The 21013-nt window shown below is 41.5% G+C and overlaps 1 protein-coding gene across 2 annotated transcripts in view; it reads left to right on the forward strand.

Moving 5' to 3' along the window:
- The window catches only part of BTD (biotinidase), a 37633-nt gene that overhangs the window by 11836 nt on the left and 4784 nt on the right, over positions 1-21013 (forward strand). For both annotated transcript variants that reach the window (XM_058553470.1, XM_058553478.1), the window contains exon 2: positions 18298-18562. In XM_058553470.1, the coding sequence (XP_058409453.1) occupies positions 18298-18562 (265 nt within the window). The remainder of the gene's footprint in view (positions 1-18297; positions 18563-21013) is intronic.

Raw genomic sequence — 21013 nt, forward strand, 5'->3', positions numbered from 1 at the left:
CTGACATCTAGAAATCCTTTGACTGGCTGCCCCCTGGGCTCAAAAACTGGTTTATAATTTGCTCCAACTATTGACCTTCTTTTTCTTTTTGTTTCTCTAAAAATGCTTTTTATTAAATACCTGGTTACTTGCTTACACAACATAGGCCAAACTTTGGGAGCCCACCTGCATCACTGTCTTACTAAGAGACTGGTTTAATGAGATGAAACAACCTACACCCCTTTTCAGCAGGAAGAAGCTAGAGCAGTCATCGCTCTTGTGTCCCTCAAGATTGAGGAATGAGCAACAAAAAGGGCAGATTTGTAACTGCGGGCCCTCCAGGACCAGTTCAACTGACCCCATCTCTTATCAACAGAGTGATTAAGAATTGCCTTTCAGGGGCTGGCCCAGTGGTGTAGTGGGTAAGTTTGCATGCTCCACTTCAGCGGCCCAGAGTTTGCGGGTTCAGACCCCGGGTGTGGACCTATGCACTGCTCATAAAGCCATGCTGTGGTGGCATCCCATGTACAAAATACAGGAAGATGGGCACAGATGTTAGCTCAGGGCTAATCTTCCTCAGCAAAAAGAGGAAGATTGGCAATGGTTGTTAGCTTAGGGCCAATCTTCCTCACCAAAAAAAAAAAAATGCCTTTCAGAAAATCTGCAAAGTCACATAGCCAGAGCACACACAAAAGAAGAAACCTTGACCTGAAATGACCACGGAACCAAAGATCCTCCTTCCCACAGAACCAAGGACCGGGACATGACTGGAACTTGAAAGTTGGACTCTTATCAGAAGCAAGGGATCCCTCATTCAGGAAGATCTGGTGTTAAAATTCCTTCCCCATCTCATCAAAAATGTTTAGAACCCTATCATTAAAGTTTAGAACCTCATCATAAATGTTTAGAACCCTGTCATAAATGTTTAAAACATAACCATAAATGTTTGAAGCCCACCAATCAAAGCCTGTCCCACCAGCATGCCAGCCTGTTCTCCCTACCCTCTTAAATTTCACCCCAATCCTAAATTGGGGAGACAGATCTGAGCACATGCCCCCTGTTCTCCCTGCAGATCGATCTCGCAAAATAAAGCTGATTTCTTTTCCCAAAGGCTGATGCCATAATTAATTGGCTTGTTTATGTGCATCGGGCAAGTGAACACCAATTTTGTGCAGTAACCCAACCATCGTTTATTGAATTTATAATCCTGTGAGGCTGGGCTCAGCTGGGCTTCTTCCGGTGTCTGTGGTCAGTTGCTAATCAGCTAAGTCACTCTGCCATTGGAAACTGACTGATTGTCCACTGGAATGGCAGACATATAGCCACTGAGCCATGTGTTTCTCCTCATTCAGCAAGCTTTCCTGGGAATCTTCATATGATGGCAACAGGTTGCGAAAGGGGACAGATCCCATTGTGGAAGCCTTTGTGTGTCATGTTTGCTAACATCCCATTAGCCAAAGCAAGTTACATGGCTGAACTCAGACTCTGAGTGGGATGGCATTCAAGTTACATGGTAAGGAAACATGAATAAGGAGAGAGGAATAATTGCTAGCCCTTTTTGCAATCAATTTACCAAAATATCCATTGTCCAAGCCCCATTTATGGTATAGTTCATTCCTATCCCAGTGATCCATAATGTCTTCTCTGTCATATATCAAGTTTCCATATACTTGTGGTCTGTCTCTGAACTCTCTGTTCTTTTCTTATCCCAACACCAATCACACACTATCTTAATTTTTATATTTTTAAAGTAAGTCTTTATGTTGGTAGGACAAGTCCTTCTACTTTCTTCTTTTGAAACCATCTTGTCTATTGTAATTAGTTTCTGTTGCTGCTGTAACAAATTACCACAAACTTAATGGCTTAAAACAACAAATTTATCTTACAGTCTGTAAGATAAGATATCTTACAGTCTGTAGTTCAGAAGTCTGAAATGGGTCTCACTGGGATAATATCAAGGTGTTGGGGGGACTGCATTCATTTCTGGCAGCTCTAGGAGAGAATCCATGCCTTGCTCCTTCCAGCTTCTAGAGGCTTCCCATATTCTTGGCTTCATCTTCAAAGTGAGCAATATCAGGTCAAATCTTTCTCATGCTGCCATCTCCTTGGTTCTCTTTCTTCTACTCCCCTCTTCCCCTCATAAGAACACTCGTGGTTACATTGAGACTACCTGAATAATCCAGGATAATCTCCCTGTCTCACCATCAGCTGATTAGCAACCTTAATTCCCCTTTGCCATGTAACCTAACATACTCACAGGTTCTGGGGATTAGGATGTGAACATCTTTGAGGGGCCATTGTTCTGTCTACTAGACCTATTTTTTGGCCTTTTTCTCTTTTGTACAGATTATAGAATCAGTTTATCAAGTTCCATAAAATACTCATTGGGATTTTGATTGAAATTACATTGAATTTATAGGTTAATTTGGGTAGAACAATATCTATATATTATTGAGTCTATCTTGCCATTAGCATGATATATCTCTCCATTTATTTTAGTCTTCCGTAATGTCTTTCAATAAAAATATTTTATTAGATTTATTCCTAAGTACTTTACTTTTTATTTATTTATTTGCATTTTCTAGTTTTGGGGGGCCAATGTATTAGAATGCAATTAATTTTCATATGTTGGTCTTAAATTTAATTACTGTACTATGCTTTTTTATTTTTTTATTTTTATTTTTTTTATTTTTATTTTTTTGTTAGGAAGATCAGCCCTCGAGCTAACATCCATGCCAATCCTCCTTTTTTTGCTGAGGAAGACTGGCCCTGGCTAACATCCGTGCCCATCTTCCTCCACTTTATATGGGATGCCGCCACAGCATGGCCTGACAAGCGGTGCATTGGTGTGCACCCAGGATCCAAACCCAGGCCACCAGCAGCGGAGCTCGCGCACTTAACCGCTATGCCATGGGGCCGGCCCCTACTATGCTTTTTTATTAATGATAATAATTTGTTTATAGATTCTCTTAGGTTTCTTTGTAGATAATCATATCAAAAGTGACAGTTTTGTTTCTTCTTTTTCTGTTCTTATAGCTTTTGTATTTCTTTTTCTTGTCTTATTGCACTGGCTAAGACTTCCAGTACAATATAGATAAGAAGCACTAGTAAGTAGCATTTTTGTTTCATTTAATCTGTTAATGTGGTGAATTAAGTTGATATACTTTCTCATATTAAATGATTCATCATTCTTGTGATAAACCCAATTTGGCCATGATGATTTTCTTCTTATACATTGCTTAATGCAATTTTCTATTATTTTTATTTAGGCTTTCAGCATTTGTGCTTAAGAGTGAGAGTCAGACATTATTTTCCTTTCCTGAACTATCGTTATCTAGCTTAGGTATCAAGGTTATATCATCTTTTAAAAAAATTTTGGAATAAGAAAAGGAAAGAACACACACAAAATTTTTAGAACATTTTCTATAAAATACTTATGTATAAATATGTTTGTATAAAAAAGACACAGTATGTGTCTTTTCTTTGAATGTTTGGGAGAATTCCCCTGAAAAATAGACCAGGATTAGCGTTTCTAGATTGAGTATTTGATAATTTAATTTTTCTTGGGTAATTGGTCTGCTTCATTTTTCAGTCTTTTGAGGATTTTGGTAAATTTTATTTTCCAGAAAATTATGCATTTTATCCACATATCCATTCCGTATACATTTGTTGCAGAGCATCCAATAATCAGTTCTAAAATCTTTGTTGTAATCATAGTTATGTTCCGTTTTAATTTTTCCTTTATGCTCGTGTATGTTTGTTGCTTTTGTCCTTGATCAATCTTGATGGAGGTTTGTTTATTTCATTAGTCTTTTCAAAGGATCAGTTTTGGACCCAAGGCTTCTTGGAGAAATGGCCAGTTCCAGATCTGAGCCAGGAAATGTACAAGATAAGCTTAGGACATCTCTTAATGTCAGATTACAAAGAAGCTATCAGAAACTACTAGGGTAATGTCAGGAGGAATCAAGAGCGAACTTGAAGAGGCTATGACTGGCCAAGGATGGGATAGTTTGAGTTTCAGTAATGATAATAATTCAATGGAGAGAAACCCATCAAATATGTTTAAATCTATGAGTTCAAAAATGATATTTTTAAGAATTTGTCACCTTCAGAGAATAATAAAGAACCAATTCATTATCTTGAAAACGGACTTTAAAAAGAATGGGAGAGAATCTAGCATTTATCCTGCCTTTCCTATATGAACTGTACCACTAGATCACCAAATAGTAGATAAAATAAAATGTCTCTTTATAAGAAGCTTTTCAATTAATAAATAAAAATGAAATTATAGAATTAGAATACTGGCATTTTGCAACCCCTAATGAATAAATAAAGGCATAAAGTGTTAATGTTTTGTGTTAAGATCATGAAAAGAGAGTCAGACATATGCCTCATGATGAAAGAACACACTACCACCCCTAGTCTTGCCTAAGGGATGGAATGTGATCTGATCCAGTCTCTGGATCCAGCTGCCAATTTGCAAGAAATACCAAGGAAAGAGGTAAAATTTGAACCTCGCCATGCATGTGCAACAAGCAAAATTCATTCTGTTGGAAAAGCTATAGGTCAAATGACCAAGCTTCTTCAATCAGTTGACTTTAAGGAAATAAAGGGGATGGAAAAGGAACTGGTAGATTAAAAGAGACTTAAAGGATATATCAATTTTATTTAATTGGGAAGACTGGACTATAATGCCTGGGGATGCACACTGGGTGATAAAGCTTTTTTTTTTTAATAAAAGAAGTGATAACTGTAAAAGTCAGGGTAATGGTTACTTGGTCACTTACGAGTAGAGTTCCCAGATTTAGAAAAACAAAACAATGAATAATTTTTCAGCATAAGTTATGTCCTAACATACTTGTTTATCCAAAATTCAAACTTAACTGGGCTTCCTGTATTTTATCTGGCAAAATCTTGATTTTATTCAAGATGGTAATGCACCTTACTTCCCAGCCTTCCTTGTAGCTAGGAGTGGTCATGAGTCTCCTTGTAGGCCAAAGCAATTTAAATGAAGTCCGCGGACACGGTTTTTGGGAAAGCTAATTGAACCGGCAGATGCCTTCTTACTCTTCTTCCATGCAGCATGGTGTTGGAGTTGTAGTAGGCCTCTTGCCATCACAAGGTGACACTGAAGGTGGAGGCTGCGTGCTGAGGACAGAGAGGCACAAAGAGAGAAGGCTCCTGGTCCTAGCTAACACTGTGGAGCTCCTACCTTTGTCAGGTTTTGTTTTCAGAACTTTATCACTTCATAAGAAAAACTTTTCTTCTTTTAGTATGTTCTAGAACACCAAGTAGCCTATTAGGATAATCTGCCCCTTTACAGTTAGGAAGAATTCCTCTGGAAATTATCTGGGCCTGTTTTAAGGGTGGAAGATGGGAGGGAATAGTTGTTTGATAACTTTATTACTTCTTCTGTGATTGTTGGCCTGGTTCACTATTCTCTTTTATCTAAAGTAAGTTTTGATAAAATACATTTTCCTAGGAAATTATCTATTTTATCTAAATTTTCAAGTTTATCAGCATATAATTGAATGAGGAGATTGTTCATTGTTCTTTTAATTTCTTCTGCATTTGTAGATATTTCCTCCTCATTATTACCTATTTTGTATATGTTGTTCCTTTGTTTAAAAAATTACATTAGCTGATGATTTATCTATATAATTGGTTTGTTTTTTGTTTTTCAAAGAACAACCTCTTGGGGCCGGCCCAGTGGCACAAGTGGTTAAGTGCGCGTGCTCCGCTGTGGCGGCCCGGGGTTCGCCGGTTCGGATCTTGGGCGCGCACTGACGCACTGCTTGGCAAGCCATGCTGTGGCAGTGTCCCATATAAAGTGGAGGAGGATGGGCACGGATGTTAGCCCAGGGCCAGTCTTCCTCAGCAAAAAGAGGAGGATTGGCAGATGTTAGCTCAGGGCCAATCTTCCTCACACAAAAAATAAAATAAAATAATAAAATAAAATAAATAAAATAAAAAAATAAAATCCTCTTGGACTTATTGATTAGTTCTATCATTTTTCTGTTTTCTAGTTTATTGATTTCCAGTTTTATTTCCTTCCTTCTGCTTTCCTGCATACTACACTACTCTTTCCCCCATCTCCACCCACCTTTTATTAGTTTTATAATTTCTATGTTGTCAGAGTTTATAAAATTTTTATTGTGTTCCATAAACATAATCATATATATTTTATATTTAAGTCTTGTTGGGGGTTGTGGGGGTATGATTTTGCTGTGTTATTTTGACTCTCTTCTCTGATGGTTTCTCTTGCATGCTAGTTTGTTTTCTTATGTGTTCAATAATTTTGAATTGTGAGATCATGCTTACTTGATCTCTCATTGTGCGACTTATGGGTGGCCTGGGTTGAAGATAAGTTCCTTTAGAGAGGATGTAGATTGACTTTTCCAAGCACTTCAGGACTGTTAACATCTCAAGACTATTTTGTGTTCATTTTGGGGGGTTACATGGGTCATGTATGTTGTGTTAATATGAATCTTTAAACCCACATAAGGAAACCTTTGTTTATAACTTCTCAGGGGATGCTTTTCTTTCCCTACTCGAAGCCCAAGATGAGATATACAAGTTTCCATGTCAGATAGTTACTTTTGCTGGCAAGCAGGTGTTTATATGTTTGTTTGGTTTTGTCCATCCTTTCAATGAAGACATAGCCCATTGAGAGATCACTCCAATATGCACAGATCTCACTCCAACCTCAAGATCTTGTCTTCTGCCCTGTGTAGCCACTAAAATCTAAAATCTTTGGATATCAAGATTGAGAAATGTCTCAGTACCACCTAACTGCTTTGATTTTCAGTTATTTATTTTTTACTTTATTTTTAAAATACTTTATAAAGTGGTTTTAGATTCACAGCAAAGTTGACCGTGAAGTACATATACTCGTTATGGCTATAGTATCGTATCGTATCGTATCGTATAGCAGGAGTATAATTCCCATATATTCCTGCCCCAACACATGCACAGGCTCCCCCACTATCAACATCCTGCACCAGAGTGCTACGTTTGTTACAATCAATGAGCCTGCATTGACACATCATTATCACCCAAAGTCCATAGTTTATATTAGAATTCACTCTTGGTGTTGTATGTACATCCTGTGGGTTTTGACAAATGTGTAATGTCATGTATCCATCATTATAGTATCATACAGAATAGTTTCACTGCCCGAAAATTCTCCTGTGCTCCACCTATTCGTCCCTCCCTCCCCCCAACTCTGGACAACCCCTGAACTTTTTACTGTCTCCATAATTTTGCCTCTTCCAGAATGTCATATAGTTGAAATCGTATAGTATGTACCCTTTTCAGATTGGCTTCTTTCATTTAGTAGTATGCATCTAAATTTCCTCTATATCTTTTCATGGCTTGATAGCTCATTTCTTTTTAGCACTGAATAATATTCTATTGTCTGGACATACCACAGTTTATCAATTCACTTACTGAAGGACATCTCAGTTGCTTCCAAGTGTTGGCAATTATGAATAAAGTGGCTATAAACATTCATGTGCAGGTTTTTGTGTGGACATAAGTTTTCAGCTCATTTGGGTAAATACAAGGAGTGCGACTGCTGGATCATATGGTAGTTTTTAAGAAACTACCAACCTGTTTTCCAAAGTGGCTGCACCACTTTGCATTCCCAACAGCAATGAATGAGAGTTCCTGTTGCTCCACATCCTGGTCAACATTTGGTGTTGTCAGTGTTCTCAATTTTGGTTATTTAATAGGTGTTTAGTGGTATCTATTGTTGTTTTAATTTGCAGTTGCCTAATGACAGATAACATGGAGCATCTTTTCATATGCTTATTTGTCATCTATGTATCTTCTTTGGTGAGGTGTCTGTTCAGATCTTTTGCTTATTTTTTAATTTGTTTGTTTGTTTTCTTATTGTTGAGTTTAAGAGTTCTTTGTATATTTTGGATAACAGTCACTTATCAGATGTGTCTGTTGCAAATATTTTTCTCCCAGTCTGTGGCTTGTCTTATTCTCTTGACATTGTTTTTCACAGAGCAGAAGTTTTTAATTTTAATGAAGTGTTCAGCTTATCAATTCTTTCTTTCATGAATCTTGCCTTTGGTGTTTTATCTAAAAAGTCATCACTAAACCCAAGGTCATCTAGATTTTTACCTATGTTATCTTCTAGGAGTTTTATAGTTTTGCACTTTACATTTAGGTCTATGATCTATTTTGAGTTAATTTTTGTGAAGAGTATGTGATGTAATTTATAATAACAAATATATATTTGGTCTTCATCCACATTTCTGGCACAGAGCTCCTAAAACCCTTGGAATTTCCTAAGTGATAAAAGCGATAAAGGTGTCTTTTGATATTCATAACAAGCCCCTTTCAACCACATTTGAGTTTATGTTCATGAGATAACTTTCAAGAAACCCCTAAGGATGGCTTCTGATTGCCAGGGGAATCAAGCATGTGTTAAAGGATTGTAGCTTAGGCTCATTCCCTCCCCCCACACCCCTGACCTCCTTGGAGGGGAGAAGGGCTGAAGATTGAGTTCAATCACCAGTGGCCAGTGATTTAATCAATCATGTCTACATAATGAAGCCTCCATAAAAACTCAAAAGAATGGAGTTCAGAGAGCTTGTGGGTTGGTGAACACATTGAGAGGCAGGGAGAGTGCACCCTTTCCCACATACCTCGCCCTAGGTACTTCATCTGGCTTTTTATCTGTATTCTTTATAATATCCTTTATAATTAACTAGTAAATGTAAATAAATGTTTCTGAGTGCTGTGAGCTGCTCCAGCAAATTAATCGAAAAGGAGGAGAGGGTTGTGGGAACCTCCAATTTATAGCCAGTCGGTCAGAAGCACAGATAACAACCTGGATTTGCGATTGCCATCTAAAGTGAGGGAGAGGGGCAGTCTTGTAGGACTGAGCCTTAACCTGTGGGATCTGAGGCTATCTCCAGGTAGATAGTATCAGAATTGAGTTAATTGCTTGGTGGTGTTGGACTACACACATAGAGTGTAAGATCTGTGTCTAGATTGATTTTTTTGCATGGGCATATCCACTTGTTTCAGCATCATTTGTTGAAAAGACTATCTTTGCTCCATTATGTTGCCTTTGCCCCTCTGTCAAAGATCAGTTGACTATGTTTATGTGGGTCTATTTCTGGAGTCTCTATTTGTCCATTGATCTATTTGTCTGTTCTTTTGCCAATACCACACTGACTTGATTACTGTAGTTTTATAGTCAGTCTTGAAGTCGGGTAGTATCAGTTTTCCGACTTGGTTCTTCTCTTTCAATATTGTGTTAGCTGTTCTTGGTCTTTTGCCTCTCCATATAAACTTTTGAATCAGTTTGTACATATCCACCAAATAACTTGCTGGGATTTTTGACTGGGATTGCATTAAATCTATAGATTAAGTAGGGAAGAACTGACATGAAATTTATCTGGCAGAGCTCAAGAACGAAGCAGGAGAAAAAATGTGTGCATGTTTTACTTAGCTATTATCCTTGTAAATATAGAAAATTTTTCAGTATGTGTTTAGCATATCTTAAACATATTCCATTAGCAGAGTCTTCATAACTGTCTTTTAAATTTTTGCTTGGTATTCCACCTGGTTTATATACATTAACTTTCATAACTTTCATCATATTCTGTATTGTTGGTTTCCAGCTTTCACCTATTGGGACTTATTCTTCAGTTTTAGCTAGCTTCCACTTATTGAACACTAAGCACTTTATATCAGATATTTTCATTTCCAACTTATAGATGGAGAAATTGAAGCTTAGTTATTTTAAAATAATTTACCCAAGTTTATATAATGAGTAAGTATCAGAGCCGGGATTTCAACTCAGATGTGTTGCAACCCAAAAGCCCATGGTCTTGACTTCCATGGTGTGTTGTTTTTTCAACTAACTTTTTTCTTCTTTTGAATGACTTCCTAAGATAAACTTCCAGAAGTAGACGGTGTGTGATTCATAATACAAATTGTCAAACTTTTTTTTCCCCAGTAAGAAATTGCTGTTCACTATCACTCTACTAGTTTACCTTAATTTTTTCCCAAATTTAATATATTTGAATAGTACCAGTTAGTGTTTATTTTGCACATAAGTTCAAAGTCTTTCAAAGTGTTTGTTTATGATTTTTCTTCCTGTTTCAATCTGTTCTTGTTCCTTGCCTGTTTATAAATGTTGTCTTGATGTGTATATTTTGCATGTAAATTTTAATTTGTCTATCTGTTTCTGCTGTTATTTTAACTGCTTTAAATTTTAGAAAGTTGTTTCATCAGATGTCTCATATCAAATTCTAATTTATGCTAGTTTTCCTTACATTCAATATTAACTCCTTATTTTGAGTTTATTTTTGTATATGGCCTAAAGTGTTTAAATTTATTTCCAAATTGTTATTCAGTCATCCTAATATCACTTATTCAATCACACTTTTCCTCTCATTGTTTTGAATGTGGTGGCATAAAAAGAATGTAGGCTTTTGGACAAAATCGATTTGGCTTAAATCCTGGCTCTGGATATTGATCCTTCTTCAAGTTTAGCAGTAACCTCTTTCCAAAAAAGAGCTAGAATATCCTCCTCTGCTTTTCCCCTAGTGCTGAGGAATGTAGCTCCAACTACCATGGGAGAGTCTGAAACCTCCCTTACCCAACCCCACACTTGCACCAACCCCAGGGAGCCCCAAGCTTGGAGGACTTGGGCCTTCATGCCGGGTAAAGCTGCTGGACATAGGAGAGCCAGTCAGCTGTCTGCCCCCCGGAGGGTCTGGATGGCATAGGGCAATGGCACTTGTTTCAGTGATGAGGATGCAACTATGGCTGAGCTGGGACCTTTGCTAGAGGAACAAAGGCACACAGGTAATTACCAGTCTGGCCAAAGCAGAAGAAAACAGAAATGCTCAGTGCCTCCAGGAAGAGAGAGGAAGGTGGAGACACTAACCATTTCTCTACACGTTTACCCTACCATGGATGGAGAAGACTGCCAAGTTTGTGAATGGGTCTGGAAAGGTCATTGTTGTTCTTGATTGTATGCTGCCCTCTAAATGAACACCATTGACCTGCCTATGCTGTGGGTCGCCTACATCTTCCCACCATGCTTGTGTCAAGGGCATTCTCCACAGGTACTCGGAACTGACAGCGTCTGGACCTAGTTGCTGATTCTCTGCTGTGTCTCTCTTGGTGATCTTGACTCTGCCCTCCCAGATATGTGCTTCCTGGCCTCTCCACAGGAGGAAGTGGCCTTTGGCATTTTTTCTCTAGCACTGTGTTTTACTTTAGCTTTCTTTGTTGTTTCTTTCATACTTCCTACTGTCATTCATTCTCAGTGTTTCCAGACTGTCCTATTAAGGATTGTTCTTTTGACTTGGGCAACACGGTTCCTTGGCTCTATTACCCATTCCATTGTTCTCAACTGTCTGCATCCAGGGCATCTCCACCATCATGTTGGTCCTGTGATTTGGTTTTGACTCCTGAGCACTGGCAGATAAGAGCAGAGGGGTGATAGGACTTGATGTAGTGATGTTTTGCCCACCATACCCTTAGAGACGTTGTGTCCACCATACACTTAATAATCATGAAGAGCCTTTAAATTGCCCACGTTTCTGAGCACATCTTCCCTGAAAAATTTGACCTGTGGTTCTAGGACATCAGATTTTCCATGCACTCGTTGTGTTTCTCCTAGATGTCCAGCCTTCAGGTCCTCATTATCTAGAAGGTGGTTCTTTTGATGACTCTGATTGAAGGTAGTCCAACAAGGAAATGGAGGAGAAATTTCCCAAGGGCTTTGAAAAACAATTCCTTGCTGACACCCATTGAGGTTCGTTTTAGTGAAATTGATAATAATTCTTGGAGGATCAAGAAGGTAAAGCCCAGCTGGAAGCCATAAACATTCTAGAAGAGCAGAGTAGCTGCAAGTGGCCCCACCATTCTTCTCTCCCAAGACTGACTGGCAGTGAAAAAAGCCTTCTCTCTGCTCTTTCCTTGCTCTTTGGTCAAGGTCTCTGGACTCAGTTTAAGACTTACTTCCACAGCTATTCAATTTTGACCCCCAAGGATTTCAGATATACTTTTGAAAAGAAAATCTGATACGTTTTTGCAGAATATAGTTGGAAGATTTTTCAGATTACCTATTTATTTGTAAATATATATTTATGAATAAATTTAAAGTATAAGAATTTTAATTAAAAATATTTTAATTAAATTTATAAATATAAATTATTCATGTTTATTTATTCATATTATATATAATAGAATATCTAGTCATACTATCTATTTATGTAGTAGAATATCTCTATATAATAGAATATCTGTCTGTTGCCCCTGTTTTATTTTTTTAAAATCAGGAACTCTGTTTAAACAAATGAGAACCAGAAACAGCCTGCGTCTGCAATGACGTTCCTGTCAAGGCTAAGGCATGAACCTGACCAAATTGGGGGAGGTTTTTTCCCCTTAGTTTGAGTATTGAAATACTGTGTTGCTCATTTTCACCAAATTTGGTGGAAATGCTTTAAAATCTGCCCAAATTCTATCAGCCCTATTGGAGAGGCACTGGGAAATAAAGGTGATGATTATAACTTGTGCCTTTCTTTGACATGAGGGAAAGGTAGGGGTTGGAGTATAGGTTGTATATGCCTCTAGCCCAGTGGTTCCCCAAGTGTGACCCCACACCAGGACCATCAGCATCACCATCACCTGGGAACTTGTAGGAAATGCCGATTCTCAGGCCCTACCCCGGACCTGCTGAATCAAAATGTCTGGGCATGGGGTCCAGAGATCTGTGTGTTCAAGCCCTCTGGGTGATTCTGATGGCACACTCACATTTGAGAACCTCTTTTCTGGTCTGACCACCCAGCATCTCCCTTGGGAGTGCTACTTTGAATTTCTGTTTATTTCTGCTGCAGCTGCATTGAAGACCCCACAGTGGTCTTTGTAGGTTTGACTGATAAATTGCCCCACTTGTTCAACAGGTGCTAGGAGGGCTGGACCAGGAACCAGGAGCCCTGGTTTCTACTCTGTTCTCACTACTAACTAGTCCTGAGATTTTCTCTTACCATGAAAATAGAATTTTACCATCTGCTTTCACTGCTTTATGTGACAGGAAGATAAAATGAAATAATGGATGTTAAAATGGTTTGAAAATGTTAACATGTAAAATGCAATGTACGTCGGTATAAACCTATAGATCCCTTAACTCAGCCAGATGTCCCCGTGCATAGTGCTTTGTGTCACAGTGTGGCTGGCCGTGTCGCTTTGCACGTCCAGTCACATCCTATGGAGTGCACAACTGTAAGCTAAGAAATTGCAACAAATTTGGAACTTTGAATATAGAAGACACAATAGGTCCTGGAAACATGACGAATAAAAAACAGATTTCGTGAGACCCAGATCTTGGAAAATCAAATGTTTTCTAGTTTTTCTACTGTAAAAGAGATAGATGAAGTGTTAGAAGTGAAAAGGAGAAGACAAAGAGGAAACATACTGTCCATTTAGTGCTTCAGAACCCCTATGCGCTGTGGGACTTAAGAGCACATACCCACTTGGGCTGATGATACTCGAGTTGTCCACAGGATGGCAGTAGCAATCCTGTGGAGGCAGCCTCAGCTGGGGCTCTCCATCCGCACGACAAAACGAGAAAGAAAGCGCCTTCTTGCATTCAACACCTGGGCATTTCAGGGAGAAGTTTTATTTGCTTTAAATTATGAAGATAATTTGAGGAAAAGAAGGATGACGTACCGTATGTAGGTTCCAGTGTCACGGTCCTCTGATTGCTCATTTCGTGTCCTAAGATGACTTACTCTAGTCAATGGAGCAGAAACAGGCCTTAATCAAAGGCCTGGTCCAAAGGTATGCTCCTGTATGTCACTCTCTTGTTTGAAGATAATAGCTGGAATTTTTTAAAAAGTGAAATTACAACTTACCAGTTCAACTCAGAGGACTTGGTAATTCATTCACCATTTTGAGTTCAGCTTTGAATTTCGACGTCATCGTCGTTGCCGCTCCCAAGTGTTTACACTTGACATTTACAACTGAGACGTCAACAGTTTTGTTGGTGGATGGGTTTGCACGAAGCTGTCCAAGCTAAAACCATTGTGGGGCTGCTGCTTCCGGGGTCGGTCCTGGACAGCTCACTTCTAGCATCATCAGAGGGGAAAACCAGGAAACAAAGGCTTTCGAGGAAATAAAAGATCTCTCTTGAGACTGCTTTAAATTCAGATTATGTAAATTAGGTGGAGATGGACATTATTTCTCCTCCTTATGTAAAAGGATTTGGTCAAGGAATTGGCAAAAATCTTGAGAATAAATTTAAAACTCTCTTTGGAACATCACAGGGCTTTTCTTGGCAAGCACTGTCAAGATATACATAGAAACGTGTACTGTGCTGATTCCTAGTGACTTAGCAGGTCCCTCCGGCTTTGTTCCAGAGGATATGACATTTCCTCTGCTGACTTTTCCTGCCTCTTTTTCCAATCATTGGACTGTTTTTCTCCCTGACGAGTAAGAGTGACAAGATCTTTTATTAAAAAGATGAATAGGTCTATATATAAAATTTTAAATATATACACCTGCCTCTGAAATTATCTTAAGAATACCTTAATAATAATCCTTTCATTTTATTGCAAAAGACATTATTGTAATAGCATGGCTAGGAAGGAAACGCAGCTAATTATCAAGATGAGTCATTTAGCAAGGTGGAAAATAAAAGTTCCTTTGGTGTAAAAATATCTAGTGATTGACATGTTACCAAATTTCCACAAAATAGATTTCCATGTAATTTAGACTTTGATTTCTTGTCCTCATAGATCGAAAGAACCTTCCTGATCAGGATTAGCGTCGGGGGATCATTTTTCATTATGAAATGAGAAGCAGGGGTTTCTGTAGGGCAGTTAAAAGATCAGGATGCTTGCTTAAAGATGTCACCCCAGCAGTTCTCTGGCCACCCATCAGTGATTTCCTGTCTCCGGGCTCATTCCCGTTGGCTGCTCTAAGCTCTTTGGCTTTTACTCCGCAGGCAGTGGGGAGTCACTGGGAGATTGACTCAGGCTTTCACTGGCTCTCACGGGGCTGCTGTAACAGAGGAGAATGGAAGAGGACGGGCAACTGCAGGGCCAGTGAGCCGGCCCCTGTTGTTTCTCTCTCCTACTTTACTTGCTGCCGCCTTTCCCTGGTCCCCGGGCTCCAACCCACTGCTCTCCTTGCTGTTTCTTGAACCACCCAGCAAAATCCCACTCGGGCCTTTTGACGGAGCCATTCCCTCCGCCTGGAACACTTCCCCCAGGCCTCCTCTCTCACCTCCTTCAGACACCGCCTTCTCGTGGAGGCCTTCCCTGACCGTACTGTTTAAAATTGTACCCCACCCAGGCCGGGCCCTCCCTGTCCTCCCCCCTGTATTTCTCCTCTGCACTTACCGCCATGCGCCATACTAGGTATGTATTTGACTGTGATCGGTCTCCTCATACATCCGGAGCGGGGGCCCCACGCGGAAGGGCTGGGCTCGTTCACTGCTGTGTCCCTGACACCTGCCCCGCGTCTGGCTCACGCCCCGGAGTCCCATGAGTGTCCGAGGTGAGCGCCCTCCCAGCTCTGCTGTTGCCTGGCAGCGGGATTCCCGGCGCCTCCCTGGCTGATGCCCCCATCCCAGTGGGCTGTGGTGAGCCCTGAGAGTATATGAAGCAGGGTAGGGAAGCACACCGTCTCCTCGACGGTGCATCCATGCCGGGCCCTTCCTGCAGTGTAGTCTCACGTGGCAAATGCCCTCCGATGGCAGAGAGTGCGTACCTACCTTGTCAGACCAGGCACACGTCTCTGGTCACCATTTTGTCTGTGGTCCAGGTCCTGGCCAGCCCTCAAGATAGATCAGTTGCTGGATTCCCAAGAACCCCCTGACTTCCAGGGCCCCATTGTTCCCAGGGAGCCCCCACACCCCAGCCCACCTGTGCTCGCTTATCATGAGCCAGCACCTGGCAACCCCTGGAAACGGCTGGTGTTGCCTCAGCCCTTCCCGTCCTGCCTCATCACTAACGCCCCCTCTTCTGCCTGCCGAGCCCTTCAAAATCCCTGCCTCAGGCCTTGTTTGGTTTTTCCTGCGACAGTTGAGTGGTGCCAAATAAAGAGGGAAAGCCAGCATTGGCGGACTTGGTGAAAATGGCTGCTATTTCACCACTCTTCGGAAGGGCAAACTGTTGTACCTATTTTTATTGTAATTGCTCATTCTCTCCCACCTCATTAAGCTTGCTTCTTTCAAGCATGAATACCTGGTTGAATCTGCATAACCTCTTGTTATCGACCTGCCTTTGTTCACACACAGTGATTGCCGTTTCCAGCTCTCCTACCAGGCTCCTGTTGTAAATAATCTAAATTTTATTTTCTCAAAATAGAAAGAAATGTGATATCTTGCTGGTTCCGCAGTTTCCTTGTTTTGCAGGATTGCAAGTCCCTGAAACTTAAACAAATGTTCTGTGTCCCCAAATTGGTGGTTTACAGCTCTTGCCTGAGAAAGGGGGGTGCTGGGAACACCACTCGCGGCCCTGGGAACTCTCGACCTGCCTCCACTGGCACTGGTTCGCACGCCCGTCCCCCAGCCTCAGTTTCCCCACCTCTTAGTGAGGCCATAGCCTTATACTTTAGAAATATGGTGAATATGACTTTGAAGATAAAATTTTCCCCCCAAAACCATTCCCTGTTACCATCATTATGAAACTAGAGATGGAATAGAAAATAGATTTTGAGACTTTTTAAATTATTCCTTGCTGGTCTTCAGAGGCAAAATTCAGATAAGAAAGCTTATCAAATATACTTTTGTTTCTACTCAAAAACTCATGACTGCTTACTCAAAGGCCCCTTGTTCTCATCTTAAAACATTGTTTACAGTGTCCCAGATGAGTGGCAGCGAGTCCTGGGGTTTGGTATTCGGGTGGTACAGTTATTCTCTGGGGAAAGAAGTAATGGTTTGAGATGGGGCATGGTTGGCGGGGAGAACTCGCTCATTCTAAGTATTGGACTTTGTGAGGATTCTGACTGAGCATCCCTAGTCCCTGTTCTGTTGCTGAAAATAATTATTGTTACTTTTGTTTCTGGAACTTTTGAGAGAAAATTAAAAAGAGATTTGTGGCCTGGAGAGTTTGGTGTTGAAATGCAAACGCAGGAGTTATGAGTCAGACTGGGCAGGGTGTCATTTTCTTTTTAAAGAGCAGCAACTTGATTCCTTGATTTGTCTTTGTTACCTTGATGTTTAATCTGGATTCCTGGGCGATTGGTCAGCCCCAGCACATCTCCACAGAGCAAGTGGCCTGGCCTGGGCACACCCCCCAATAGGTCCGTGTGCCACGGAAGGGGCTTCAGCTCAGAGGGCAGGCTGATTCTCAAGGCAGAATTGGATTGTTCACTCTAAAACAGTAACACGTAACTCTTAGAAATAAAATCCCTATTCTTGGGGAGAAAAGGCACACAAAGATGTCATTATAAGTGATGTAATTTACTTCTAATCTTTTATGGTAGGAGCTACCAAGCTGAGTTTACTTTCTAGAAAATTCTAGTTTGTCTTCTAGAAAATTGCATTTTGTCCCTGCAAAAAGATTTTATTTCCAGACGAGTATGCTTTTGACCAAGAGTTCGGGAGTCACAGAGACAGAAGTTGATGTGCAATGGCAGTTCTCAAGTTCAAAGAGGAAAAAAAGCCATGCTTTGATCCAGAGACTTCTTTTCACCTGTCCACTCCAGAGAGTAGGTGCTGGCATTTGAGTAGAAGTCAGCAGTTTCCCTGGTCCCAATAAAGAGTGTTGTGCTCAGTAAAGGGAGACTTAGCCTTTATATGCATTACTAACCAAAGAAATGCGGGAAGAATTCTAATCCCTCAGGTTTTGTGGCCTGGAAGGCTGAGCTGTATTATTAGGATCACCACGGTGGTAGCTGGTATGGTTGACCTGTAGGATGTATGTGTGTAAGGACGGCAGGCAGTGGGATGTGGAATATGTCCCAGAATTTTGTAAAATAATCGGAATAATTATTATTGCCTAAAACCTAAATGCGCAGCTAGAAAAGCGTGTAGTGACACACTGCCGTCTTGCTGAAGACTGGGTAAGAAAATCCTGGCAAACATTGGGTCTGTTTTGGAAATGTTCTAAAACCAGGCTATTAACACAGTGAGGCATTTTAAACATAGCTTGCTACGTGTTTGGAGAGAAACACGTACCCTTCTATTAGGAACATGAAACAAACTCTTTGAGCTGCAGGATCACGGTGGGTGAGTTTAACTGCTGGGATTAATAAATCACAGCTGCGAAAGTGAAATTCTTGGCAGGATTCTTTATTCAGCTGTTTTCCCCTTGCCCCGTTACATTCCAGATGTATGGTCTGCATTATGTCTGGAGCCAGCAGCCAGCTAGCTTTTTTCCTCTGCGGCTGTTACGTGGCTGCCCTGGGAGTCCACACCGGAGAGCATTGCGTGGCTGAACATCAAGAGGTTGGATGTTACGTGGCTGCCGTGTACGAGCACCAGTCAATCTTGAGTCCGAACCCGCTAGCTCTCACCAGCCGCAAGGAGGCCTTGGAGCTAATGAACCAGAACCTTGACATCTACGAAGAGCAAGTGATGACTGCAGCCCAAAAGGCAAGAAATGCTCCTGGGTTAGAACGTTAGCTTGTCTCACAGAACAGAGCAAATTGCTCTTTAGCCCTCGGTCAGTGGTTCCTGCAGCCCCTCTGGAAAATCAGTCCAGCTGGTAACACTGAGTTGAAGCAGTCAGTTGGCTAGAGTCTCACTACTCAGTGGTCCCTGGACCAGCAGCATCAGCATCCCCTTGAAGCTTGTGAGAAGTGCAGAATTTGAGCCTCGCCCCAGACCTGCTGAATAAGAATCTACATTTTCGCAAGATCTCCAGGTGATGCTTTGCACCTCAAGTCTGAGAAGCCAGGGGCTGGATCCCTGGTTCTCAAATGTAGCTGTGCGGAGCAGTCGTGGCCAGTTGTAAACATATGTGGGTGCCCACGCCCACAGAGTTGGATGGGGTGTGGGCTGAGCATGGAGACTTTTAAGGCTCCCCAGTGGATTCTGATGTGCAGAAAAATTTGAAAACCACTGGACATGATGGCCTCTCGTGCTCTTTGAGGCATTCAGTGTTTAACTGAAGTAGTGAGCGTCCACAGAACTGCAGTTTGCTGCTGTCAGAGTTTTGGGGGCTCATTTCTGGTCTCTGTACCAGCCCATGAACAGTCTGAGGTCTCAGTCCAGACAGAACCGAGCCCAAATGGACAAAGGGAGAATGGTGCCAGCCTTTGTGAAGGCTTCCTGCTTGGCCCGCATTTCCCACTCCTGGCAGGAAGGGTGGGGTAGAGAGGGACATGTCGGTGCCAGATGTTGCTGTAAGAGAAAATGCCCTGTTGGGAAACCCATAACCAAAGGGAAGCTTGGCCTTTAACCCTGGTGGTGGGGTGACCAAGCCTAGCTGCTTGACGAAGCCCTGCTCTGCCTGCGCAGGAGGTAGACTCCATGCCAGCAAAACCTCCCTGTGTCCGGGAGGGCAGACCCAGTCCTGCCAGCAGGTCCTGCCACACGTGGTCCCTGTCTCTGTTCAGGGTGGTGAGGACTGCCTGGACGGCCACTGTGGCTACATTAAAAAATTCTAGCTTATGGTACATATAAATACTATATCTAAAACTAATGTTAGAAGGGAGCTTAAAGACCTGGTCCAGGTTCTTCTGACGGGTGACACTCCTCTCTTTTGTTCCTAGCCTGACATCCAGTTTCTCCTTGAACACCTTCAGTGGCCCAGAACTCCCTGTCTCACAGGTCCACTCATTCCATTTGAGGACAGTGGGAACTTCTGGAAAGGTCTTCCTTTCAGTGAGCAACAATTGGCCTTCCTGTTAGTGCCACCCATTGTTCTTCCCTCTGAGCTAAACAGAGCAGACTGAGTCCCTTACAGGGTATGCCATCTTCCCCAAGTTTGAGGACAGCTGTCATGGCCCCCTTGGCATCTCACCCCCAGGCTATATGTCCCCAGTCCCTTCACAGTTCCTTGAGAGATGCTGTTTCCAGCTCTACTACCAAAGACTTTCCAGGTTATCTCCGTGCCCAGAGCTGTATGCGGCTCTCCTGATTCTGTCTGACGAGCAAAATTTGGAGGAGACCTATCACCATTCTTTTTCTAGACATTGTCCCCAGAAAACTTTCGGCAGCCACATCTCACTGTGGATTCATAAGGCACTTGTTGTCAACTAAAACCCCTGAGCCTTTTTCCCACATGCAGATACACCCGCTGCCACTGCCATCCTGTACTTATACGGTTGAGTATTTAACCTGAGAGCAGGCCTTCACATTTATGCTGTTAAATTTCATCATTCGGGCCTGTTGAGCTAGTTGGAGACCTTTTCTGACATCCTGTGTATCAGTTAACTTCACGTCATTCACACATTTGATACACACCTCATTTGTGTCTCCGCTGAAGCCAGTGTAAAAAAATCCCAGGCTGTGCACTCAGACCTCCCGATGACACAGACCCACTCGAGAGCTTTCTCTGCACAGAGTGTTTGCTTGCATGGCGCTAAAATATCCCCTACTCTTGCTTCTCCGTCCTGTCCACAAGACCATTCTAAGACATATGCAAATGCCGTACTGAAACCAGAGACTGCACCTGTAGGCACTGCCTTTTGAGAACCTGCCCCCCAAACATATACCATGTTCTTGTTGAACCCATGCCAGCTACAAGGCACCATTCCTTCTCTTTGTGGTCGAGGAGCAGGGATGAAGCTACTGTTCTTGTCATTCCTAGTGCTTACGGATATCTCGGCTGCCTTACAGGATTATATGTATTAAAGCAACTGCTAAGATAAATTGATGCCAAGCATGTGTCAGAGTTTTATATCAGACTTGTTATAAGGGCAGAGGTTCCTGAACAAGCCGAATGAAATATTTCTCTCTTGCTAGAGGCATTTATAGGGAAGAAAAAGAGTCCAGCTTAAAGATATTAGGCTGGTCAGTCACTGGATTAGCATCCTTAATTCCTCAGGAGTTCTTGATCTCATTAAGGTCTATCAGAAAATTGCTCAAGCCATTTATCAG

This window comes from Diceros bicornis, chromosome 2 (assembly GCF_020826845.1).
Source record: "Diceros bicornis minor isolate mBicDic1 chromosome 2, mDicBic1.mat.cur, whole genome shotgun sequence".
NCBI lineage: Eukaryota > Metazoa > Chordata > Mammalia > Perissodactyla > Rhinocerotidae > Diceros > Diceros bicornis.